Here is a 27623-nt window from a genome sequence, read left to right on the forward strand (position 1 = left end):
ATATGTTCTTTCAAATTAGTGTTAGGGGTTTCTTCTGATATATTCCCAGAAGTGGGATCACAGGGTCAAAAGGCAGCTCCTTTTTTAATCTTTTGAGGAACCTCCATACTGTTTCCTTAGTGGCTGCCCCAGTCTGCATTCCCACCAGCAGTGCATGGGGTTCCCCTTTCTCCACACCCTCGCCAGCACTTGTCATTTGTTGACTTATTGATGGTGCCATTCTGACAGGTGTGAGGTGATACCTCATTGTGGTTTTAATTTGCATCTCTCTGATGGTGAGTGACGTTGAGCAACTTTTCCTTACATCCATTAGCCATCTGTATGTCCTCTTTGGAGAAGCATCTCTTCAGGTCTTTTCCCATTTTTTAATTGGATTGTGTGTATTTTTGGTGTTGAATTGTATAAGTTTGTTTTTTTTAATAAATTTTGGATATTAACCCCTTATCAGATGGATCATTGGCGAGTATGTTCTTCCATTTGGTAGGACTGTCTTTTCATTTTATTGATTGTTTCCTTTGCTATACAGAATCTTTTTAGTCTGATGTAGTCCCATTTGTTTATTTTTTGTTTTGTTTCCCTTGCCTGAGGCATTATATGAGAAAAAAATATATATCACTAAGAGATGTGTCCCAGATTTTACTGCCTGTGTTTTCTTCTAGGATTGTTATGTAGACTTCCCCTAGTGTCTCTGAATGCGCAGCCAGAGCTGGTCACTTACCCACTGGCCCCGCGATCGCTTTAGGCCAAGTGTGTTTCCCCCGCCGGCTGTGAGTGGGAGCCCACCTCTGCTTTCTGCCCGGTCATGAGCATACCAGTGTCCTAGCAGCAGAGAACAGCAGGGAGGATGTCTGTGGGATAGGCATGGAGAGTTTTGGCCACAAACGCTTAATTTGGGGAAAAAAAGAGTGACTAAACAAATACATTTGAAAAACACTGCTCTAATATCCATTCTTCCAACTTTTTCTTATTTTTTTCAGCTTTATTAGGTATTATTGACACATTATGGAATTCACCCATAAAAATACAGTGATTTTTAGTACATTTATACAGTTGTGCATATCTGGGTTTAGAACACTCCCATGATCTTAAAGTTTCCTGTGCTCGTTGAGTCAGATCCTGTTCATACTCCCAGCCCCAGGTAACCACTGATCTGCTTTCTGTCTCCCAAGTTTTTCCTATTCTAGAAATTTTATGAATGAGACATTATATGGCCCTGAACATGGTTTCTCTTTGTGAGGGTTCTATGTAATCTTGAAAATGAGATGTTTCTTCCATGATCAAGAAGGTGACATGGAGACCAGAAAAGATATGTTACCTGCCTGCGAAACACAGGGGGCTCAGATAGCAGTGCTCCTCGGTCCTGGACTCCAAGTCTGCTGTGGACTACGTGTTGCATGCGTGGGCTCAATAATAGCTGAAGCCCTGCTAGTAATGGAATCTTATCAGAAATGACCGGGTCCCATGGTTTCTCACAACCTTCTGAATCGGAATTTCTGAGGTGAGAGTTGGGGAATCCCTATATTTTTAAAAGCTCCCTGAGAGATCCTGTTGAAGCCAGCCAGACACTGGTCCACAGAACTGAGTTCGCGGAACACTGTCATGGCCAAACTATTATTCACTGCAGGCATGCCGTTTATAGCATCGCTAACAGATGCCAGCCAGATGTGATGACGGAGCCCCCCCTACAGTGGGAGGCAGCTTGGGGCGCTGCTTCTCAAATCAAGCTTCCTCAGATTGGGCCAAATGTGCCTCTCTGTGCTTTCTTTGTAACCTATAGCCATTGTCATAGTCTCTTAAGCCACATTTGAAGGTGGGTCGTGGTGCAGAGGAGGGGTACAGGTAGAGGTGGCCAGGAATATTGGGATAGGTCCTGACTCCACTGGAAGCTGGATCTCAGTTTTCCCATCTGTGAAATGGGATCAGATGCCTCTAAAGTATTTTCTGTTTCTCACGATGCATGATTCTTATAATTCTAAAGTTCTTCTGTTTCTTTACGAATGTCTCAGCCTTCCTTCCCCAAAGCCGGGCAAATTGAATTATTTTCTCTACCCTCACTTTTTCCTGTACTATTCCCTTTCCTCCTCTCTGAACACATTCCAGTTAACCACCTCCTGAGAAAAATGTTGTTCCCTGAACTCAGTTCCAGCCAGCTGACCAGGACCCGTTCCATGAGTGAGACGCCTGCGTGTGGCAGCCTAAGGGGAAGAGTGTAAGGGGAAAGCGCAGCCTGAAAGCATGGCGTGAGCTCCTAGCCCAGGGGGTGATTGCACTGAGAACTGGCCCAGGCTCTGCGGCAGGCGGACCTGGACCGTGATCCCGGCTGTGCGACCTGGGACAGGTTGCTCATCTCCATGTGCCGCAGCTGCATCACCTCGAAAATGGGCATGGTAGCAGGTCCCTCCCAGTGTGCCGTGAGCCGCGCAGGCTCTGACGTAGCGCAGCGCACGGTGAGGACCTAAGTGTCCTGGCTTTCTGTGCTTAGGCATTAACGGAGAGGGCGGGAGGCCAAGAGGGAAACAGGCCCATGAGCTAAAACGTGCAGGTGACACTCGGCAGAGGAGAGACGCCTTCCACGGCGTCGCCCGGGTGGCTTTCTCTCCCTGTGTTGCCCGGATTCCTCGGCAGCTCCCGCTGTCCTTTCTGTCACCTTCGCTGCTGCCCGGGGAGGGGATGCTCTTGGTCATTGTTTCAGGTTCCTGCTGCCGGGTGCGACCCGCCTCCTGTAGAGGCCACGCAGGCGGGGGCCTGGCCTGCCTGTCAGGCGGGGCTGCGGGGCGGAGGAGGAGCGTGTCCCCGGCTCACCGAGCGGATAAACCCGGGCCGCTGGTTTGCTTGGCAGTCTGCGCCGCGGGTTGTCCTCATGGAGCTCGGGGCGCAGCGATGGCTTTACGCTTCTTACCCGATGACGCAATGGCGCGAGGACAGCAGGCGCAGCGCCCTGATAAAGGCCGTATTGCCGGGGGTTAGGGACTCTCTCCTGTTCGGACCACTTGCCCTGGCCAGGCCGGTGGACTCAGACTCTGGTGAGCCCCGACTTCCAACACTGCGTTCCTGAGCTCCTGGAAACCCTGCCGTTCCCTGCTGGGGCCGAAGCACTCGGCCACCGGAGCTGCTTCCTTGGGGGCCAGTCAGGGAACCTCAGGGTTGGCGTCTTTCTGCCGGCAGATCGTGCAGCACCACCCGCTCTCCTAGCTCCGACTGGGCTCGTGGTCCGGGGCGTGGGGGATTCAGGGGAAGCAGACCCCCGAAGCCCGGAGTCGGCCAAGAGCCTCGCCTCGCCTCACCGCGTTCCTCTCCTTCCTGCTCTTACCGCCTTCCCCTCCCTTGTTCTATACTCTTTCTAGCTCTTTCCTTCTTGTCTTCAGTCCCTTCTGTCTTCCTCGTGCCAGCTTTTCTCCCTGTTGCTTGGTCAGCATGTGTTGACGAAGTCACCCCTGTCTCAGGTGTGGAGTGCAGGTCACAGGCCCGCGCCTGGACTTGCACGGCTCCGACCGGGTAATGACAGAGATTAACTCCTGGAGCTGCTGCGGTCGGCAGAGGCCTGTGGCCTCGCTTCTACCGCTGAAGAAGCTACTCCTGGTGGTTCACAAGCCGGGGAAGCAAACAGCTGGTCGCAAACTGGCGATCCGTGGACTGGCCTATGGGCACATTTTGGCTCATAATATGGTTTTTCAATCGACTTAGTTCCAAAGTATTTAAACATACTGAGATATTATGTACAAGTCTAGATTATCTAGACAAAACTGAAGACGCGTATCCCTGGTCTGATTTCTCAGTCTGAACCACAGAAGGCATAAAATGATATGAGTGACCATTTGTTTCAGTTCTTTCAAGGGTGGTACATATAGTACCGTTGTAGATGCATGAGACAGAAGTTAGGGCGTTAGGACCGGATTCTCTCAGACGACAGTGTTGAGATGGGCTCAGTGTCTGTTGAGAGGAAATGCAGTGGGGCCGCGAGGTGGCCAGGAGCACAGGTGTCAGTGTTAGACATTTCTTTGAATAATCACATCATACAACTGTACATAGCATTAAAAAGTTTAAATGTGATGGAATCCAAAATAATCACTGCCTCGGGGTAGGGGTTGATTAGGATGGGGCATGAGGGAACTGTCTAGGGTGATGGAAATGATCCCTGTCTTGATTGGACATTGTTTACGCAGATGTGCAGATTTGTAAATCTGGAGCTGGGTGGTTAATATCTGTGTATTTTGCTGGAAGTAAGTTATACCTCAGTAGACATATATACATATGTACGTATATACCTACATACGTATGTGATGCCAGGTGCTTAGCAAACTATTTAATAACTTTTATGTATTATTATCATGTTTGTTTCTGGACACTTTGATGTAAAAACACCCCAAGTAACAGGACTGAAAATGAGATTAAGAGCATTTCCTTTTAGACAGCAGATTTCTCTGCAAGTATTTGAGAGCTTAGACAGTAGCTAACGATCCTTACCAAACACAATTGTCAAGGGAGAATCTACTGGATCGATGCTAATTTTATAGAACTATTGAATCACTATAAAAGGATGTATCTAATTTGTTGTAGTTGTTTTTCATGGTGTTGTAAAAGCTAATGGGTTTTGGAGACATAGCAAAGATGGTTTATTACCTGGGAGGGAAATGCCTATACTAGAGTCACATGAATGCTGGTTGAAATTCAGTAGTTGCTCAATAAGTATTCAATGAATTGACCTAAAATTAATACCCATGTTGATAACACATGAGTATTAATTTTAGGTCAATTCATCAAATCAGCTACTAGCTACATAGCTACTGTCTATAAAAAGGTTACAAAAACATTTTTAAATTAGTAATTATACTGTTCTGTTCAAGCATACACACAGAGCTATATCTGGAAGTATTTAACACAAGAATTGAAAGGACAGATTTTTCATCCAGACACTCAGGGTTCCAATTCTTTAACACTGAGTAAGTTTGGGTAGGTTACTTGACCTCTCTGTTGCTCAGTTGCCTCCCCTGTAAAATGAGGGTAAGGATAAGGCCTATCTCATAATTATATGTGTGTAAATATTTAAAAAGTCCAGTAAAGCAGTTAGAAGAGCGGCGCATAGTAACCATTACCCAAGGGTTTGTATCAGTTTTCTGTGCTGCCTCTGTGTTAGGAATCCATGGTTTTGTTGCGATTTGCTTTCGGGTATTTTTCAGAAGGCATGTGTATGGTGGTTGATGAAAGTGATGTCTAGTAGGAGTTTAAGGCGAAAAGATTGAAGCCTGGAATTTGTCAGACACACACTGGTTTTTAGTTTAGCTGACTTTGGTCGTGCCACTGATTTACTCTGTGACCTTGATTAAGCCACTTCACCTCTCTGAACCTGGTTTTCTCAGCTGTTAAATAGTGGTTTGAACTCTGTATTGTCCCTGCTCCCTTCAAGCTTTGTGTCTCATTCTCTGATCCTAAGTGTTTGAGTCATGCTTAGTATTATTTTATTATACAGCTTGGTCCCCAAGTCACAGAAGAGCTGTAGTGAATGGCTTGACTGCGATTGTCATTATCTGGTTCAGGGCAGAATCAGCCACAGGGATTTAAGAAGCATGGGCCTTGGACAACACAGGGTAGCTGGTTAGTTGAAAAGGATCTGTCGCTCCCGTTTGGAAAGCTGGCCATAGACAAGGACGTGACAGGTAGAAGCGGTGGCCTTCGCATGTGAAAATGACACTATTAAATTTGAGGTGAGGTGTTTGAAATGATGTGTCCTGTTCGGGGGTGTTGAGCTTACCTATTCTTTTCTGGTCCTTGACCTGCAACATCAAGGACTACGTTTGAATGAGGCCTGAGTTTTATGCACAGCCAGACCTTCAGGGACTCTCAAGACTCCTTCAAGTCTTTGCTCAGATATCACCGACTCCATGAGGATGGTTCTTGCTTTTGGGGTTTGAACCTACTCTGCTCCCTAACCCACAGCTCTGCTGATCCCCCTTTTCTCATCTCTCTCTCTCTCCCTCTCTCTCTCTCTGTTCCTCCCTTGTTGTTTTTGGTCTTTTTCCGATAGGGCTCATTCTCTGAAACAAAAGTTTCAAACACGATTTTCATTTTCGTTAGCTGTCTCTCCCATCACTGCCTCCTACCACTGCCATGAGATTGGGGGATCAGTGTTTTTGCTCAGTGATGTATCCCAAATGCTTAGAATAGAGCCATCACCTAGGTGGTCATTCTAAATATACCGTATCTTATTTAGGGACAGCCAGGTCTTTGCTTCATTCTGTATGTCATGGAAAGGAAACTGAGCCTAGTTTGAGTCCAGACCCCAGCCAACTCACTGGTTCCGAGTCCTTCAGAATATTCTTTCACCCCTTAGGACTTCAGTATCTTGATTTATGAAATGGTTCTAAAAATATTGTCAGAAATGTATGAGCTCATATATCTGAGAATGCCTAGTACAAATAAGCATGTGTGTTTCAAAACTATATTTCTATCTGAAACCACTTCAGCTGGCACCTCACACATCTAAATCTCTAGAACAGTAAGAATTGATGTTTATAATTATACTGAAATATCTTCTAATTCATCTAAGATAAATATTTTAAATTTAAATTTAAATACAGGGATGTTGTTCTTTGGATGAGAAGAATAATAACATCTACAAAAGCAATAGATACACACACATGCTCCAGCACACACACATACACACTTCCACCTATGTTTCTGTGGACATACGTGAAAGATGCATGTTCCTTTCCTATGGCTTTAAGTAATACTCACAGGCAGGAGACTTAAACATTTCAGCTGTCAGCCCAGGCTTCCCCCTGAATTCCAGGCGCGTTTTGAAGTGGTTTGGTGACGCCGCCCCCATGGATTCTTCTGTGCATTTCACAATAAACACAACCAGACTGAGTGCTCTGTGTTCCCTCTGCACACTCAGCTTGCCTCCTGCCCCAGAGCCTGCTGTTCTCCTGAGGTCCCCATCCTGATGAATGGCACCCTCGTGCACCTAGCTGCTCCCACCAGCCCTGTCGCTTTCTCCTCGGCTCCTGTCCTTTTCTTGCACACACTCTGTGTCTCAGGAAGCAGTAACATCTCGCTAGCTCGCCTTCCAAATAGATTCCAAATACAGCAACTCGACACCTTGTCCCTCACCTCTGCCCTGGTCTGGGCTATGCTCTCTGGGCAAGAATAGTACTCACAGGCCCCTGGTTCTCCACTTGCACCCTCGCCCCCTACAGTCTGTTCCTTAGAGAGCAGCTGGAGTGATCCCAAAGTGAACATCAGATCATCTCACTCCTACACCCAATTCTCTGAAAGTTATGCTTACAATCAGTCCCATGCCTCAGGTTTTTACTGTGGCTTATAAGACCAAATGCACAACCCTTCTGCCTGCTCTTCCAAGCTTATTTTCACACACTCTCCCCTTTGTTCACTCTGATCTAGCTGCACTGTCCTTTAAACATGCCACGTGAGCCCCTACCTCAGGGCCTTTGCACGTGCTGATACCATTTCTTCTGACTGGAGTGCTCTCCCTGGACATCTTCTTGCTTTACTCTCTTGCTTGTTCATGGGTTTTGTTGGCTGGTTGTTTTTTTTCCTATTTTTCAAATCTCTTCACTACAGAGACGCTTCCCCTGATGGTCCTGTAGACAGGAGCCTCCCAGTCATTGTCTGTCCCTTTTTCTGGCTTTACTTTTTTTTTTTTACCCTCACCTGAGGATATTCTTCCCATTGCTTTTCAGAGAGAGTGGAAGGGAGAGAGAGAGAGAGATACTGATGTGAAAGATACACGTCGATTGGTTGCCTCCTGCACGTGGGATCAAGCCTGAAACCAGAATCATGCCCTTGACCGGAATCAAACTGGAGGCCCCTTGGTCCACAGGCCGACGCTCTAACCACTGAGTCAAACTTTTGTCTGACTAGGGGTGGCTTTACTTTTGTCTTTGTAAAACTTACTCCCAAGGATAAGTATGAAAAGTAACATGTCCGTTTATCTGTTTATCATCCCCTCCACTTGAACATAAGGTCCAAGAGTCAGGAATCTGTCTTTTTACTGCTGAATGCCTAGTGCCAGCACATGGTAATACCCGATAAACATTTATTTATTTGAATAGACATTGGTAACAGAAAGTTACTGGAAACACTTTAATATTCATCACTGAGAAGTTGGTTAGGGTAAATATCATGTGTCCATACAATTTCAGACTAACTTAAAAATATATTTCTGTATGTTTTTATGGGGCTTTCACTAAACTATGTTGTTAAGTAACCCAAGTTAGATTTGGAAGACTAAAGAGCATAAAATATGCCTTTTTTGTGTAAAAAAGGAAAATTTAAATATGTGGATGTGCACTGAATGTATATATTGAATAAGGCCTATATATGTACTTAACATTTCTATAAGGCTAAATCAAAAGCTGGTAATAGTTGTCTTTATGGAGGAAGGTTACAGTGTGAATGGAAAAAAAATGGCCTTCACCGTATGTTCTTCGGTTCTTTTAAATACATACACTTGTCTAATTTTTTTCAGTAAAAATTGTTCAACACTTACGTGTAACAATTCTTGGCAAACTAAAATAAGAAATACCTAACTTTTAAATCCAAATATCTGTTTAAATAGAACATGCCATTTCTGGATCATTTCACATAAACAGGCATTTACTTTTCTTTATGAATTTTAGAAAACAGATGTTGATTATTCTATCAAAACCGAAAGTGATGAGTCTGTTACAATTGCATGAATTGTGCCAAACATCAGCAACCCAAGACTAATGCTTTATATGGATGGCTGAATGAAAACAACTCTTGAAGGCAGATAGTTTTAAATCAAAGACCTCAAAATGAACATGGCTGATGAAAAACAATTTACATGCCAAGATAATCCAAAAGGACTCAGATTCCGCAACAAACTCTGGAAACTGGAATGAGCCTGGGAGGGGACTTAATGCCCGCTATTTATGTGAACTGGTTCCAGTCATACGCAGTGACGTAATTCATGTTTACTTGTAAATGCATTGGCATTTTTACATACAGCGTCGTCATCATCAACAAACCCTGGCTGCCTTGATTGGTATCACGTGTCTTTTTTCTAAATAAGATAATGTAGCCCGGCCGGGCGTGGCTCAGCGGTTGAGCATCGACCTAGGATCCAGGAGATCGGGGTTCGATTCCCGGTCAGGGCACATGCCTAGGTTGCCAGCTCGATCCCCAGTCGGGGGCGTGCAGGAGGCAGCCGATCAATGCCTCTCTCATCATTGATGTTTCTATCTCTCTCTCTCCCTCCCTTTCCTTTCCTCTCTCTGAAATCAATAAAGATATATATTTAAAAAAAAAACAAAAAACTTTAAAGTAAATAAGTAAATAAATAAATAAATAAGATAATGTAGTTGTTAGCCTGGCTGTGTCAGTTCTTTACTCCTTACCGTAACCTGTAAGGTTTAGTATAATTGGTACCTCCTCTCTCTACAAACTCGTCCTTTGAGCTCACTCGCGAACAACCCTCCAGCCACCCTGCTTAACCTGAGGTACGTTGAGGCCCAGCGCTTGGTGTGTCTGCCCTCTGCTGGAAAACGTGTTCCACCTCTAGGCCTCACCTTAATTGTCACTTGGTCAGAATGGCCTTCGTGACCAGAGTGGGTCACTCTCTGTTCTGTGTCAGAAACGTGCTTTGCCATGTTTCTGTCCACACACTATGTAACTGTACATAGAACTGCCCTCATTGGCGCTCCCATAAGTTCCCTAATGGAAACACTGTGAAGCCTGGTGGGTAGGAGGGTCCAGCAAGCATTAGTCAAATGCCTGTCAGCGCTTCTGTGTTCTCAGCTCTACATGATAAAAAGAATGGATCATGGCCCATAAAATTTTGCAGGCGGGAAAAAAAAATCATCAGGAGACTCGATGGCATTGATGTGTCTTTAGAAGTTTCCCGATCTCCTTTTAATCATCCCGCAAAAGATAATTCATTCTTGCACAGCAGGTTGATAACACAGCCCCCGTAACTGTTTTCCAGATGCCTCTTTTACTTGGGAGGGATAAAAAGAAAACCTTTGTTCTTTTCCTGAAAGAGAGTGCTGCTGAGACAAAACACCAAGTGCAGGCGCAAAGGGATGGCTCCTAACAGAGTTATCGCAGCGCGTGTGCTCGGCCTCACACCTGTGTCAGCTGCGCGTGGCTCTGCCAGGACCTCGCGTCGTTCTTGTCAGTTGATGAAACGTAGCAAAGGGAGCAGTGCCAGACCTTCCAGTAGCTATTTGGTACCGGCCAGACTGAGGAGGGGAAGTCACACAGTGTAAGATCTCCGAGAACTTGAGTAAGATCAGGCCAGTTTCTGCATTAAGGCTTCAAAGGCTTGTCAAAGAAGCGGCACTGATCGCTTTGAAGTCGGTGCAGGTGAGCCTCGGCTGGACATAGAATGCATCTCCCTTGATTAGACGAGCCCAGGGTCCAGGGACCGCTTAGACTGGGCCTGATTCCAGATCCTGGCGATGACTTCGTGTGGTCATGAGATTTGTACAGATCCCGCCTGTGGCCCCCATGACTGATGCTGGGCATGGACGAGGGCATTGGGAAAACCTGCGTGGGCATCAGAAAGCCACTGAGAGGTTGGTGCTGGCTGCAGTGGCTGAAGTGAAACAAGGCGACACAGCCCAGGAGGAGGTTTTCCAGAAGTCCAAGTCATCAGAATGGATCTTCTCCTTGAGACTGTCCCATTAAGTGAGCATCAGGCCTTGCTCCAAAAATGGCCCATGATCCCAGGTTTGAACATTTGAATGAGTTTACAGCTCTCAAAATCATGTTTCAGTAATAAACCCATCCGGAATGACTTCCTTTGGAAATGACACATCTATTATATTTGGCAACTATTTAATTAGCCTTTCGTTATAGGTGGCTATTCTATTATGACCTTGACCTGAACTATTGGTATTTCTTCCTTACTTAATGGCAAAGCAACAGCCAGCTTCACTCTATTCCTTCTCTGGGAAATATAATCCTGTTGCAGTTTGTGTGTGAGAAACAGATGATCTTTAAGTCAACTGGATTTGTTTGTAAACAGGTGAACACTGAAAATAGCCTCATGAAAGAGTAGAGCGATGCTTTGGGTTTAAGCCTACCTACCATCCGTATAATTGCGTGTGCCTTTGGAAAGGGAGGGGTGTTGTATAAGTTTTCATTCCTTAGCTTCTGATCATAGAGCTCTTTACTTATTGCTGTAGTATATGCTTTGCTGTTTAGAATTGGCTTGATTTCTCTGCATTCATTGAACAAATGTATGCTAAGTTAGGTAGGTAGGTAGGTGGTAGGTAGGTAGGTAGGTAGATAGATAGATAGACAGACAGACAGATAGATAGATAGATGATAGATAGATAGAATGAATTACATAGATACATATTCACACATGCCATTGTTTAGGTGCTTCTGATAAACTTTAAGAGAAGTTTTAAATACTTAGAAGAGTTTAAGATATATTCAGATAAATGACATATATGACTATAAAATATGTTGTGTAACAATGTAAAACTGTTCCCACAGTCTGATGGAAAGACATCTGTCTTATAATTCTCAAGAAAAGGGTGTGTTTGGGTAAAGGGATTCTTTTTAAAAATTCACATGCTCGATACATCCCCACAGATGCAAGTAAGCCTCCTAAGAGGACGTGTTCTACTAGTTGAGAATTATTTTGCCAAATTATTCAACTTTGGGGAGTGTTTTGATGAATGATCAGCATAGGGGATGGAAAAAACGCCTATTAAACATCATCAAACAACAAATATTTATTCTGCACCTATTCTGGTCTAGGCACTGCTACGATTGTAAATCAGATTATCACTCCCTTATTTCAAATTCTACCATGGATTTTCACTGACTTTTCAAAAACATCTGAACTTTGTACTCTGGTCTCAAAGTTCCAGCATCATTTGATTCCAGCCAACTTTTTCAGCCTCATGTCAAACCATTCTCCACTTTACTTCCTACAGCCAGTCACACAGACCTTGTCCCCATAGAGGACTTTGATATCTTTCTTCTGCCTGGGACACTTTTTTACCCCAGCCTTCACCTCACTGCCTTCTTCTTACCCTTCAAGTTTCAGCTGAAATGTTACATCCTCAGAGAGTTGTCTGTTGATGAATCTATAAAATACCTTCCATCCTGCGATGCTCTCATTAACATTATCAGATATATTTCAGTGAAGGCACTTCAGTGTTCATTTAGTCTCTTTATGTATTTACTATTTACTCTCCCACACCACCCAGGCTGTGAGTTTCATAAGGGCAAGGTAATTATTCTTACTTGTGGTATCTTGAGACCCTTTGCACAGTATATGGAATTTGATCAATGATTAATAATTATTTGATGAGGGACTAGTTTGATGAAAGACATTTAGACGGGTCCAATTTAAGATGGAAGCAAGAGTTAAAGTGTAAGTTGAGTTTCATTCTCATAGAAGCGAAAATGCAAGCATGGCCCTTAACATCATCTCTGAGATGAAAGGGAGATACTGCTAACTCTTAATGCGAACTTGGAAGAGAGAAGCAGAGAGGAGAGGTTGGAAAGACAGATGGTAATCACAGATATCACAAAGAAACCCTGGACCTGCCGTGTCATCAACACCAAAGGACAAAATTTCCAGATGGAAGGGAGAAGTTGGCAAGGTCCAAAGCTTCAGAATGTCCAAGGAAAATGTGCATTAAGAAAAGCTCATTGAATTTTGATCGGGGACATCACTAGTGATTTTTGAATGGTCCATTTCAGTGGATGGGTGAGAACATGAAATTCCATTGATGCCCAGGGTTCCAAGGATCCGGGACCCCTGGGTATCAATAGAGTAAAATTAGGCAAGACGCAGAGAGGGTAATCAAGGTAAGCTAAGATCTTTTTAATGGCAGAAAAGATCTGTTCACATTGAAAATCCAAGACACCAAGTCTGCAAAGAGCATAATATTCAAAATGGTGCTGACGGTGGGTGCTGGAAAAGAGAGGTCCAGGGTAGGGATGCAGCAAAAATGTGAAAGAAGGCAAAGTGTATATTAAGGGATATGAGAGGATGGGTGATCCAGTGAGTAACAGCACAGTACAGGCAAAAACAGGCCGGGGTCCTTTTCTGTGATGGATCTACATTCGTGCTCCGGGCCTCTGTTATCAGAATCAGCTCTGGTGCTTGTTAACAGTATGGACTTCTGAGATGCACTCAGACTTGCTACGTTAGGATCTCTTGGTGCGATGCCTGGGAATCTGCATGTAGTCAGCATCCTGGGGCGTTGCTTATGCTTTCCAGAGCCTGAAAACCACTCGCACGGAGCCTAGGTGACCGTACCTCCCGTGGAGCTCAGCCAAGCAGTGCTGCCCAGTGGAGCTGTTCGCTGAGGTGGCGGGGAATGCTTGGGGCCCCTTGTGGGAGGGACCAGAGGAAGATCCAGATTTTCTGAGGCCTGAAGCTTAAACAATATGTGAGACTGTTTTAAGGGGGAAAAACATGAAGAATTAGAAGTTCAATCTTAAATTAAACACATGAATATTTATTTAGAATGGGAAAGAAAATTAAATTATTAATTTCAGAAGATGGCATATCATAAAATCCAGAAAAATACTATTAATAATTAACTGTCTGACATACTTTTTCTGCAGTTTTTGGTTGCTTAGTCTCTTCCTGTGACAGCTATTTAGCACTATCACTTTCTGTACAGACAATAGCAGGATAATTGTCTCCTATTGAATTTCAATAGAATTTAGTTTCTTTACTGTAGGTGGTTGTGATGCGTAAAGCATACAACTTTACATACAAAATACAAACGCACAGTGCACAGAACCCGCAAACACAAGAATTCCAATTAATTCTGTTTTCTGTGATTCCCATAAAAACAATAAAGGAAAACCATGTGATGGTTTTTAATTATATATGCTGAACTGAGTGTGTCCTTGGTAGGAGAAAATTTCTGTTTTGACTAGGTGTCAATGAGAATTGAATCCTACATTTGAGATTTTACATATCTGATGTTAGAAAAAATATCCCACTAAGTTTTGGCTTCTTCACTACCCACCTATCTCTGTTGCTGGCCGTTACAGGAGATGTTTACATTGCTATGGATCTTTCGGTCCAGACCGTGCTTGGTGAGCAGACACCAAGGGAGGAACCATTCCCGGAAGACATTTCTACACCAGAGAGCTGGCAATAATGTACTTCTGCCGGGCAACGTCTGCGAACCATATACATATATACCACTGCACCCCAACTATATGAACCCCCAACTTAACTTCCCGTTAGTTAGACCTCCAAGATGCATGTAATTCCTCCAAAGCCACGCAACATAACGGGAAGTTGAAAAAGGCAGGGTCTTGGCTAGTTGCAATGAATACATCTCTCGTAAGTCAATTTTATAAAAATGTACGATGTTGCCCTGGCCGGTGTGGTTCAGTGGTTAGAGCATCAGCCTGAGCACCAAATTGTTGCAGGTTTGATCCCCAGCCCAGGTCCGGGCACTTGCGTGAGGCAACTAATCCAATCGATGTGTCTCTCTCACATCAATGTTTCTCTCTCTCTCTCTTCCCCCTCCCTCCCTCCCTCTCTTCCACTCTCTCTAAAATAATCAATGGAAAAAAATATTCTTGGGTGAGAATTAACAGTAACAAAAAAAGTATGATGCCGGCAATACATTACTACGGCCCCTCCCAGGGCCCAAGGGAGAGGCCTGAGTAAGGGAGGACCTGAAACTACAGCTTCACTCCCTGGACAGCAAACTTCTTTCGGAAAGAATCAAAGAGAAGCACAGATTGAAGATCATCTTTCCTCTTATGTTTTTAACATTACAACATGTTTCAATTTTTTTTTTTTTACTAGAAAAATTAATGTACTCAGCATATCTAAATTTTCCCTTTCTGGGCAGGATTATTGACAACAGATGTATCTATTACACTATGCTTGGCTGACAAGGCTCTCCATTGCAGTCACTCGTAGGAAATTGCTCACTCCCGTCCTTGTTCCTTAATCTATCAATTGGTTGATTGATCTATCAATATAACTTTTTTTTTATTACACAGTTGCAGATTGGAGTATGTGGTTTCATTTAGCTCATGAAAGTAGGAAGGGGGTATGGTGGAGATGCAGGAGACCTCGTGACATAGAAAAGGCCACTACAGCAGGCATCAGAGAATCTGAATTCTGATCCCTGCTCAGCTTCTAATTTGCTATGTGACTTAAAAGGGAGATACTTTACCTTCTGGGCTTTGAGCAGCTCAGCTAATCAGTAAATGTGTCTGGCCAAATCAGCGGTTTCTAGGTGTCCAAGGGCTCTGCAGAGGGGCCCCAAAGAGTGGTCAATCCCCCATTCTTGCTTTAGGTACAGGGCCTCTGCTCTCTTGCCGTTTTATATGCTAGATTAGAGTTTGTTTCAAGATTTTTGTCTTCAAATGGTTGTACTGTGGACAAAAAAAAAAAATGAAGGCCATTTCTTTTCTTTTTTTTTTTAGAAAAGTTCCAAATGCTTGAAATGACCTGGGAAGCTTTTTAGCAGTTCTAATTCCATCATAAAGCTCAGAATTTAAATTTGTATTTATTCCAAGTTTCTTTGGAATTCTGCTCCATTGAGAGACATTATTCTATACCAGTGGTATGCAACCTTGTCTACACTTGAGAATTATCTGGGAAGCTTTTAAAAATGCTGGTGCCTGGCCCAGCTGGTGTGGCTCAACCCAGGAACCAAGAGATTGAGGTTCAGTTCCCGGTGAGGGCACATGCCCGGGTTGTGGGCTCGATCCCCAGTAGGGGCGTGCGGGAGGCAGCCAATCGCTGATATTTCACTCTCATCGATGTTTCTATCTCTCTATCCCTCTCCTTTCGTCTGTCTCTAAAAATCAATAAAAGCATATTTTTTAAAATGCTGATGCCTGGGTCCTACCCTTGTGACTATTATTTAATTGACCTGAGCGTAGATGTTTTGAATAGCTCCACAGGTGCCTCTGATGGACATCAGGATTGAGAACCCCAGTGGAAACAATCGCTAAATTCTGGCAAGTTCTAATAATCTGTGTATGAAAAAAAAAAAGATTTGCAAGTGTGATATCCATCTGTCTCTTATAGATATTGACCGAACATGGCATTTCTGTTTATAGCTAAGCTATGTAATTCTCCCATTGGTTGGGGCGAATGTCAGGGGAAAGACAGCTGGTGTGGTGGCATTTCTCTATCTTCTGTCCACTCAGGTGTGAGGAATTCCTTACTGTTCATCATACCCACAAGAGTCAAGGACTATTTATTCTTGTCCCCATGCACAAGTGGGTCAACTTCTCTAGCTTTAAATCAGGTCATTCATAAAATTCATCGACTGGAATCAAAGAACTTTTCAGATATGATTCTAAGATTCCCTGATCATTTCCTTAATTTACAGAATATGATTTAATAGAAAATCAAGGCCTACGTTCCTTCAGACTTCTAAGGCATTTTTCTTTTAATTGATGTTCATAAAAAGGCCAGTGAGTGATGACATATTCCTGTGTTGTTACAGTCCTGATTCTACAGAATTATGAGGAGCTGAGTAATCAAATAGCGATTCTCTTACAGCGTGAACCTCAGTGCTTGGTTGGGAACCCAGTGCTATGGGAGCCTCCGGTGGAAATTTGCAAAGATACAAATAAGAACTTCCCCTGGTTTTTGGCTTGCTCTTTGGTGCACACCCAGAAGGCAGCAGATTTCATAGTGGGTGGGAAATCATTCATTCATTTATCATTCATACATTGATGTCTTCACTTATTCATTCCATGCACATATATTGAAACACATCTTCATAAGAGGGCCCAGTTTCAGTGCTAGGGTCATGTTTAGAATGAGACAGACATCATATAAGCCTTGACTGAGCACTTCTGTTGACCATAAGTAAAAATTCACTTGGTTTTTCAAGTGGAATTCCACTGATGCCTCAAAGCCGTGAGTTCTCTTGGGGGATTTTTTGATTTTAGGCATGCATTTTAATGCTTATCTGAAAACCATAAAATAATCATATTCTGAACTATCTGGAAGATGACCTAATAGCCAAGCATGTGACTTTAGGGCCCACATTTTGTTTGTCACCATGGTCACTTGGTGACTTTGGCAGAATATGTCACTAATTTAATTGCTGTTGAACAGGATGAAAATAAACAGAGGCAGGCCTTATTCTTAGGGAATGAAGTTTGCCTACCTAAGGACCAAATGAAATAAAAATCCCCAAATAAAGGTTGCGCAGTAATTTAAACAGAAAAGCTCAGTAGGGGTCCTGTCGTCACATGGCTTGTGGCAAAATTGGGATGACATATTCAGCGGATGCTGTGCTAAAGCCCTTGGTAGCACATTTTGCAGTTTAGTTTTAAAAAATCACCTTCCTTTGTAGCAGTCAGTTCTTTCCCATTCTGAATGATACACGGTTGTTTGAATTTAATTTTAAAATTTGGTTTGGCTTTATAATTTTATGAAGTGATCATTTTACTCAGATTTGTGTTGGTTCCTAATTAGTAGTGCTGCTATAAAGATAATTTGTGTCAACAGTGGGGATTTGGGAAAGCGTCCTTACTTTGAAGGGGGTTGGCATATTACTTGATATTGACAAATACTGTTCTGACTTATCTCACTATTTAATTAGCTCATTCCTCCCATTAGCCTACAAGCCCTGGAAGGCACGTCTACACCTTACTTGACTTTGAGCCTTCTTTCTGTTTATTTAATGAATGAGTTGGTTGATGCCAATTAGAATTGTCTGAGGCATAGGGACTAATTTTAAGGGTAGTGAGTTCTCTGTCAAGGGAAGCATGTAAGCACAGGCTATTAAATATTGTTAAATATTCCTGGGTCAAGTCAGGCTTACTCTGTGTGCCCATCAGCACTCCTTTGAACTTTGGCATAGAAGGAAGTTCCTGTTACTTTTGCCTCTGACTTTCGGGCAATCAAGAATGATTGCATTTGAGACCATTATCCCCTCCCCCAAAATCAATTGCCTGTATAGCATTATTATACCAACACAGTGACCTGCTGGGGTATAAAATTTATTTTCTAAGACGAATTCCAAATTTTACCCTTAGGCCTTTGATAGATCTTGAGTGTCTCCTCGCAAAGAGGTTGGGTTCTGAGGGACATTCGGAAGTGGCTTCCGAGGGCCCCTTCCCTCGGGGATACGTGTGCATGCGGGTGTCCACACACATCGTGAGAGGCGGCTGCGCAAACCGAGGGGCCGAAGCAGGCATCCAGAGGAGCCGCTCTTGTCCAGAGGAAAGAGGTTTTCCGAGTGTCAGGAGGGCGGGAACTTCCACAGCGCCGGCCAGACCTCTCCATCAGTGATTTTTCCGGCCTGTCTTTTCTTTCCTCTCGCAGCAGTTTAATGTGAGCGCCTCTGCGCCTCGTTCTTGCAGATGCCTCAGGAGCAGTACGCACACCACCGGGGCGCCATGCCCGGCTCCGAGGGGCCGCAGGTGTACAAGGTGGGCATCTACGGCTGGCGGAAAAGATGCCTGTACTTCTTCGTCCTGCTGCTGATGATTTTAATACTGGTGAACTTGGCCATGACCATCTGGATTCTCAAAGTCATGAACTTCACAATCGTAAGTCAAACCACGCAAGCTTCTCTGGCTCTCCTTGGGGGAAGGGGGATGCGTGGGGCAAGGAGGAAGGTTGAAAAGCGGGGAAACAGCCTGCAGCCTGCTGTTTTGGTTAAAAAAGTTTTTCTGTTCTAATTACCCGTGACGATGGACCTCTGTCTGGTCTCAAAGCCTCAGAGGCTGGTGATCCAATTTAGGGCCATCTCCTGCTTTGCGGCCTCGTGTATGCGTTCGCTCCGTTTGGTAACTGTGTCAGTTTCCTGTAGTTTACAAGCACTTTGAGTAAACAGTGCAGGAGGAAATATGGGGTAAGTTCAAAGTATTAAGTTTTCCCAAATTTTGTAGTGATTATGAAAGGTCTTATGAGGTAGAAGGTCAAAGCATCAGAGTAAAATTAGACTTTGGGGATTGTCTACAAACGTTCAGTGTCTACTTGTACCGGGTGGCCCATTGCTATGGGTAATCGGGAGATTTCTTGGTTTCCTGGGAGGGCATCCTCTTTGCCAACACCTGGGTGAGATGGAAATAAGAAGAACGGAGCCATATTTCATTTTTTTTAAGAGCTTATGTTTGTGCTGCTTTGAGGAAAATTTTGCTTTTTGTACTTAAGGCCACTAATACTGATTGAATATGTACTAGTTGAAGTTCAAATGAAAAGAAAATGTTGGCTAAATTATTTCTGGAGTTATTCTGAGGTGTGTGTGTTTTCCTAGAGATTTTCTAGCAATTCTAGTAAGATGGGCAATTTAAGTTATCAGTGAGGGCGTAGAGGGCACCAATCTTTTGCCCTTAGAATACTTTCCTTTCTTGTGATGTCAAAGAGTATAAGTAGATTGACAAAAATATAAATCTTGTTTGATAAAGCAAAGTGTCCATAACACAGTTAACAGTCAGGTTTTCGTGTGACAGTCCCAAATAGGAGAGCAGAGAGTTGCCTTTTCTGATCGATCCAGCTCATTTTTATCATTAGCACGCTGGGCACACTCCCTTGCCTGGGCAGCACCCTCTACTTACGCTGTTTTGCTTTGTCTTGCATGCCTGGCAAAACCTTTCCCGGTGCTCCTGTAGCTCCTTTCATGCATCTGTTACTCTTCTCATCACTCTGGATAATCATTTTTGCATGTGTTTCCCAGGCAGATTGAACTTGGAGAAGAGCAAGGGCTGCATCTTTTCTCTGGGCGCCTTTATCCATCACTAATGGGAGGGGCTAGTGCTGCTTAATTAGGACTTAATTAGGAGCCTATAAACCAAGGTCAGAGACACTGCCTCCAGCATCAGAATGGCTCACTTTTAATGCTTGTCGTTAAAGCTAGGAAACTATGTAATAAAAAAGAATTACTTTAATTTTACAGATTTCTTTCTTGAGGAGAAAAAAATAGTTCAATTCTTTGAAAGATGCAGAAAGTCTTTGGTATTGCAACATTAAATTTGGAAGAGGGTGCAGGTCAATCTCCAAGGAATTGTAGGGGTTCAAGGTACTATGCTCTAGCCTATAGGAGCCTATTAGCTTCTGTTTCTGAGTTAGACTCAGTAGACACTTTTTTGAACTTGGGCTCACTTTCTTTACAGACAAACAGAATTCAGAGAAGTGTTTTAAGCAGGGGAGAGAATTTTCTCAGACTTTAGGGCTCTAAAGGGTGTCCTGGGTCCATTTGGTCCTACGCCCAAGTGCCCACAATTGCCATTTGTTGATGTGCATGTTCTGCGATGTTTTTATTTTGTGTTTTACAAACTTGTAAAATGGAAAATCTTCTGTATTGCAATATTAAACAAGGGAAGACTGACAGCAGGGTAGTAGGATGGAGAATAAAGATCCAAAAGACATTTAAAAGATGAACTTGACACATCTAACAATCTACTGACTGGAGGTAGGAGCTGAGGTATTGGAAGACATTCTGCAATATTCACTCCCAGGTACTAGCTGGTGAGATGGTTGGAACTTGGGACCCAAACATCAAGATAGAATTCCTTATCTTCCCACTGGAGCTGAGATGAAACTCCGGTATCCCCTGAACTCCCTATTTGGGGCTATTTTTGTTATTTTTTACCTAGTTTGGCATGAAGTTAACTTACAGAACCGGAAAGATTTAGGAGCGAGTGTGGTGAAAATGATAACTGTGATGTTCTACCAATGTGGCTTCTCGACTGGCCAGCCTAATAATGAGAGGTATACGTGAGTGTATATTAAGTGACAGTTCATTCTGAGTGTGTGCGAGCTTAGGGAGTAATACGACATTAAGGTGATAATCTATATGAAGTAGGCTGTTTCCCATAGTTAAATAAATTGATTGCCGAAGTTGAGAGTTCTTAGAGCTTTACCAAACCAAGTACTTACTGAGGTGAGAATATCGCCATTATTAGCTCTAATTGGTGCTTTATAACAGTCATGCATTTGAGCAAATAGAGCTGAAGTGTCGGGAAATTGGTCTTTCCCTGCAAGGTCAGAGCACATTTTCCCATCAATCACACTGTAAAACATATTCTTTTAGAGTTATAATTCTATTCCACAAATAATCATTTACTGACAGTGAAGATCTTGAAAATGAACGAGGTCTTAACTGGTGTTACATTGGAGTACATGGGGGTGAAAGAGCAAAGGAGATCAACGAGATGACAGTTAAGCATCCTCTGCAGGGATTTGAAAATATTGCCAATAGGAAAGAGTGATTTTTTTGTACATGTGGAATATTCAATGATTTGGGATTTGGGAAAGCTCCCACTATAATCAAACCCTCTGAGTAATAACAAACCAAGAGAGTGGTGTCATCTGAAAGTGTTTCTGAGGACTTGGCAATTTATCCAAGATTGGATGTCCAGAAAGTACTGTTGTCAGGCTTACATTCCATGCCATCCCCAAGGGTGTAGGCTGGAAGAGTCCTTCCTTTATAACAGTCTGGACAAACATCCAACCAGGTTTTCTTTGTCCCAGATGTAGGTCTGAAGAAAAATGATTTTGTTCTTCGTTGCGCTTAACAGGGTATCCTAGTGTTCATTTTGAGGCAGGACGGCAAGGATACACTTCTCTCTTCCATTTCCCCAGCGTGGGGGAGTGTGTGGTTTACTCACATTGGAAACACCCGTAAGTTGACCCATTCTAGTTTATGACACACTGTGCATACAGAGGAATTAATATTTATTATGTGCCTGTTCTGTGCTGGTCACTGTGCTTGGCATTTAAAATATCTCATTTAATGTTCAAAACAACTCTACGAATTAGGGATTATCATCTCCATTTTACTAAAAGAAAACCCAGGGTGCTCGACTTGAAAGCCCAAGCCTTTCCACTACACAGTACCCCCTCCCCCTAATTGCCACAATGATCTAGCTCCTCAGCAAAACTCTGAAGCTGGCAAAATGGTGCGTTATCTTTGTTGCTCACCTGCGTCATCCAGTCACAAATGTCTCTCCCATCTGAGGTATCCTTGGACATTTCCTGCCTAGAGTAGTTTCCTGGTAGTTCTGAATGTTTGGTCCTCACTTCACTTCTCTTTGCCCTGTAGCTAATGACTCTGCCCCTCTACTGTCTCCACCTTCTGTTGTAGCCCCTGGTTATGTTAATGTAAACATTTAATATAAATGTACTACTAGTGCCTGTGCCATAGGCTGGTGTGAAAATTCAGTGAGTTATTTCACGTTAAGCGTTTATAGAAGCCTCTGACCCGCAGGAAAACTCGAAGTTGGCAACAGAAAGTCACTAGCCGCCCTACACCCACAGTGTGGTGATTATGGGCTCAGACTCTGGAGGCAGAGGCTTTTGCTAAAAATTTGCATTCTGCTGCTAACTTTGGCAAGTTTTTCAGCCTCTCTGTGCAGCAATTTCCCGGGAGTAGTAGCAATACCCACCTATTCATAGGATGCTTGTGAAGACTAAATGAGGTGATGAATGTAAAGTGCTTAGACTGGAGTTTGGCACATACTAGGTGCTTTACGTGAGTGTTTGCTACCATCATCATCATTTATTGAAGGCTCATTTGTGCCAGGCACTATGCTGTTGCAATTAATAAGCGTTATCTAGCTTAACCCTTAAGCGGGTGGATACTGTTATGATACCAACTTCTCAAGGAGAGAGGCTCAATAGCTTGGTTTGAGATCACACATCTTTAACGTGGCGGAGTAGAGATTTGAATCTAAGCAGCCTGACTCTGGAGCTTGGTCTATTAGCCATTTTGATATAGTGGGGGGGCAGTGCAGAGAGCGCTAGCATGAGTGTCAGGGAACTGGATACCTAGCCAGCCGTGAACTACATCACTTGTTCCTCTGGGGCTCAGGATAGAAATGGATGCATTGACCTAGGTGCCCTTTAAGACTGTGAGGCCTCTTCCTGTGTGAACACTGTGGCTTTGTCTTTTGGGCTTTGCCTCGACTGGGAGAGATCTCACTCTATAAAGGGCTTCTCCTTCTGCCAGTGCATTCTAGCAGCCCAGTTCAAAGACCTTGACCTCAGAGACCTCCTAAAGTACTGTAGTATTGATCATGTACATAATCATTTAACACAAGTGGTTAATAAGTGGCAGAACTGAAGAAGCACTGGAATTATCAATAGGTGGCATGATCTTTTAGCCCTGTGAGTGTGAAATCATTCATTGTTTGATGAAACAGGAGCCTGAGGAGTCACCTCATCGGAAATCCTCATTTTGCCAATGATTGAACCAAAGTAGATAGTCAGCAAGGTTGCCTGGCCCAGCTGCAGCGCCCCAGTCATGCCGGGAACTTCTCAGGAGCAGGATTGTGTTCTCTCCACTTTGCAGCCCCAGCCTAGTCCCTGGTATTGCATCGGCTCTCAGTATGTGTTTGTTAATTGTCAGTTGCCTCTGTGCAGACCACACACGTGAAATAATGGGTGTCAGGTATCTGCTCAGTGTCAGATACATCGTGGTTCCTCAGTAACAAATAGCTGTCTATACCTGTGTTTACTAGATATGCTAACTTCTATTTCTCTTTCCTTCATCAAAATTATAAAATTCAAACCATTGAATTTGTGGTTAAGTAAGAAATGAACGTCCACTTGTTTAATAAAAACTTCTGCAGAATTTACTTTATAATTTTCCCATATAATCCTCATAAAAACCCATGAGGTAGGCACCACTGTTATGCGTATTTTTACAGATGGGGAAGTGGAGGCTCGGGGAAGCGCGGCCCCTCGGGCGAGGGCTGTGAGCCTGGAATCCGGTCACCGGGAGTCCGGCTCCCGAGCGCAGGCTCTTGATCAGTACAACATGCTGCTCTTTTTCCGAGTGCCGTTTTTTATGAAGACAAATTGCATTTGTTCAGTGCAATGTCTGAAACATGATTTATTTACCCTGCAGTAAGATGAAGATCCACTGAGGGTCAGAGGAAGGCATTCTAATACTTGTAAATTGGATACACTGTAAAACAGTAAATGCCAGAGAGAATGTCCAGTGTGTTCCACAGCTCAGGACACTGACACATCATCTGTTTGGGGAAGGCTCAAGGAATTGTGACCCGGTCACACTAACTCAAATAGAGGGGAGTGAGGGTGGCCGTGCCATAGAAGGGGAGAGGCTCTCATGGGCGCCTGAGGACATGGAAGCGTGGGGGAGCCTCACAGCAGCAGGACCTAGAGCATGTCAGGAACCAAGGCTCCTCTGGGGGTGTCCCCCCTGGCTTTCCTGGACCACATGGCATTAACCTTGCCCTGGAACATTCTCTTCTCTTTGCAGGCCAGGCGCCCTAGGCCCTTGCTGGGCTGCTGCTGAGCTCCCTGTGTTTTTTCCGGTTTCCTTTTTCCGTTCAGCTTCTCTGTGCATCTCTCTGCCTTTGACCTTCCCCGTATAATGACCTGTCCGTTTCAGCGCTCACCTCTGCCGGTCCCTGCCTCCCGTTGCCCAGGTGAAAGCCCGGAGCGGGAACTGCGTTGGCCCAGCAGACTTTCCACATCACACTGGAGCTTGATGGCCCGCAGACCCAGGGAGATGCCCCATCAGCTGTGGCCTGGCAGGGCGAAGCCTTGGAGTCCTGCTCCTTGACCAGGCGGGTCAGGACGCACCCCCCCCCCACGCCCCCTTGCCACTAAGGAGGTCAGAATTCACTCGCAAATCATATCCACATTTGATTTTCCATGAACATTGTCCTTTTTAAGCTTTTCTCATTGATTCTCCCAAGCCCCCCCAGTTTAGCTGACATTTTGTGCTTTGCTGTACCTGGTGCCATGCAGCAGGTGGGGCATTGCAGTGCTGTGTTTAGTACTTTCCCAGCTGCTTCTCCTAGTCCTAGGTGAGCTCTAGATGACAGGAGCCTTATACTATTCATCTGTAGCTTTAAGCACCTGGCTTATTAGCACAGAGTGTTTATTGAATAAATGAATGACAAAAAATATGAATAGGCAATCACTTTAAATTAAAATGTGTAAAGATGGGTTAATAGAGCTTTATATTGCTCTTAAAATGAAGTATTAGTGGATTTATTAAGGTAGACAGGTCATAAATGAGATGAGTGATTGAATTTGATTATGAAAAGGTATTTTTCATCCAGACACTCCCTCCTGTGTATCAACTACATGCTACATTTTAATTACATGAGAAGAGAAAGGTAATAGTAGAGTGTGAAGTAGCAGAGAAGCAGGAGCCATCATCCTCATTAATACAGATTTGCTTAGCAAACGAAAGAAAAATGGCATTATTGGCTTTGGTTACACTTTTCATTTCATGCAGTTAATGAACGTATTGTGTGTGAGAGCAGCGTCCACTTCGGTGCCAGGCCCGCTTCACTTGGGAACGTGGAAATGTGTCCCGTATTGAGAATGTCACGCTTCCATCTCTGAGCGCTTTGACTCCCGTGGCCACCTCCCATCCATTAGCTCGTATTCTTCAACCTGAAAGGTCGCCCCAATGTCCTTTTTTAAGGCATCGTGAAAATTACGGAGAAATAAAAGACGAAAAATGATTCTGTTCCAGGAGGAGTCCTGGGATATGGCCCTGCAGTGTCCAGTTTAGTTTGCAGCTCACTGTGTTTTATAGCTCTGTGCGAATGCAAATCATTAAGGATGATTTTGGTCATTGTCATTGCTGCAAAATGATATAAACCAAGCTTGCTACGAATTTATACAGTTTATTGGGCAAATTTGCTTCAATTCAGTCAGTATTTCTTAAGCACACTATTTGTGCAGTACACTGGGTTTTGTGTGGACACTAAAGATTATAATAAAGCAAATCCTATACTTTAATCATAATTACTAGGAAGAAAAAAAAAGTGTAATTTTAATGCATTCCAAAAATGACATATATTTTAAGGGAGTGTGAAGAAGAAATCAGCCAAAGCTAGGAGGCCCTGGAAGACTGCTTGAGTTGAGTCTGAAAGGATGGATAAGGTCTTTGGAGTGGCGGTGAAAGCAGAGAAAGCACCATAATTATAGCCCGAAAGTGGTGATTTAAACTTGGTCCCAAAGCCTCAGACGCTGTGGTTGCTGTACTGAGAGCTCAGGGCTCTGGAGAGAAGGGAAGGGGGTGGGGAGGAGAGGAAGGGAGCTGACACTGGTCAAGTCAAACAGGATGCAAAGTATCCTCTCGAGAGGTCACACTGAGAAGCTGAGACCCAATTATAAGCAAATTACTGTGCGACTCCCGCCTGTGCTTTGGAGCGTAGTCATGACCTTTGCCACTATTATAGTCTTCGTGCACTCAGAATTCATTTTCAGAAAATAAAGAATGTCACACAATCTCCCTGGAAATAATGCTGTCTTCCTACATTGCACATAGCTCTCACACATGGAATTTTTAGATCTACTCGGCCACGTGGCTGTGAACTCTGAAGAACTCTCAGAAATGGGAAGTTGTGACCACGTTTTAGGGATCTTTTCCCTCTCACTGAGGCATGAAGCAATTGTAAGAGAGAATCTCCAAATCCCAAGGGTCATGCTACCGTGAGGGTCAGTCCCTCCAAGGCAGATGGGGGTTTATTCAGGCTGTAGAAAGAAACCCAGCAAATAGGAGGAGGTCCCAGGGCAGGTGGGTTGTCTGGCAGTCATTAGTTAGGATTTCTAAGTCAAGGTGGCTTTGCAAGTACTTTGTCTAGAACTGTGCTCTCCAATTTAGAATTGAAATTAAATAACATAGAAACGCAGTGCCTCAGCCAGGTCAGCCATGTCACAAACATCCAACAGCTACCTGAACAGACACAAAAGGTTTCTGTCATTGTGGGAAGTTCTTGGTTGTAGAATCTACTGGCCCATCTCTGAGCTAGGTCGTGGAGGGCGTGCTACGACCTTGAACAAAGAAGTTTTTCATTCCTCTCCATATCACAATTTCTGCCTTTCCTTTCTGTGCCCTAAACAGTTTTTAGGACCTGGAGCCATGGGATTCAGGTAGGGAAGCAAACAAAAAGTAACTTAATTTAACAGAAACAGAAGAGGGTTTCTCAGGTGATGAGCAGATGGCCCAAAATAATGTCAGTGAGACTATGAGAGAGTTTTCATCTGCCTGTGAGGAGCAAGGTGGACTTTCTGTGGGTGAAGAGCTGTGTTGAAGGGGGAGGGTCAGGACTGTTTCGGAGTCTTGTCTTCCCCATATGCAAAATATGCAGTTTGGGGCAGGTGGCATATAAGGTCCTCCGTAGCTCAGATAGTTTCTGTGTCTACTTCTTGCATCCTTCCATGCTCTTCAACTCAGGATCAGAGAGACTGAATCACTTTTTCCTCTCCAGGTGTGTTTGTGTGTGTTTGTTTGTGTGTACTATGTTGAATTAGACAAAAATCCAAGATGCTAAGTGCCAGGAAATATATCTCGTGTGCCTTTTTAAATTTTTATCTATTCAATTATTTAATGAATAACTGTTCTCATTACCTATTGCTACACCATAAACCACCCCAAAACTTAGTGGCTTAATAGAACAGCAGTCATTTATTTTGCTCAGAAATCTCCAATTTGGGCAGAGCTCCGTGGGAATGGCTTCTCTGAACTCCCCGATGTCCATCTAGCCCTTGAGCTAGGGAGATTCCAAGGCTGAGGTTGTCTCAACAGCTGGGGCTGGGATCATCTAGAAGTGTGTTTACTTACATGTGCGGGTGGTTGATGCTGGCCGTGAGCATCAACCTCAGCAAGCCAGAACACCTACACACGGCCCCTCCTTGGGCTGTCTGCATGGTAGCTGGGTTCCAG

At 43.9% G+C, this 27623-nt stretch overlaps 1 protein-coding gene across 2 annotated transcripts in view; it reads left to right on the forward strand.

Moving 5' to 3' along the window:
- The window catches only part of SGCD (sarcoglycan delta), a 466324-nt gene that overhangs the window by 139827 nt on the left and 298874 nt on the right, over positions 1-27623 (forward strand). For both annotated transcript variants that reach the window (XM_016213628.2, XM_087816943.1), the window contains exon 2: positions 18325-18513. In XM_016213628.2, coding sequence (XP_016069114.1) covers positions 18325-18513 — 189 coding nt within the window. The remainder of the gene's footprint in view (positions 1-18324; positions 18514-27623) is intronic.

Source organism: Miniopterus natalensis, chromosome 4 (genome assembly GCF_054644295.1).
Source record: "Miniopterus natalensis isolate mMinNat1 chromosome 4, mMinNat1.hap1, whole genome shotgun sequence".
Taxonomy (NCBI): domain Eukaryota; kingdom Metazoa; phylum Chordata; class Mammalia; order Chiroptera; family Miniopteridae; genus Miniopterus; species Miniopterus natalensis.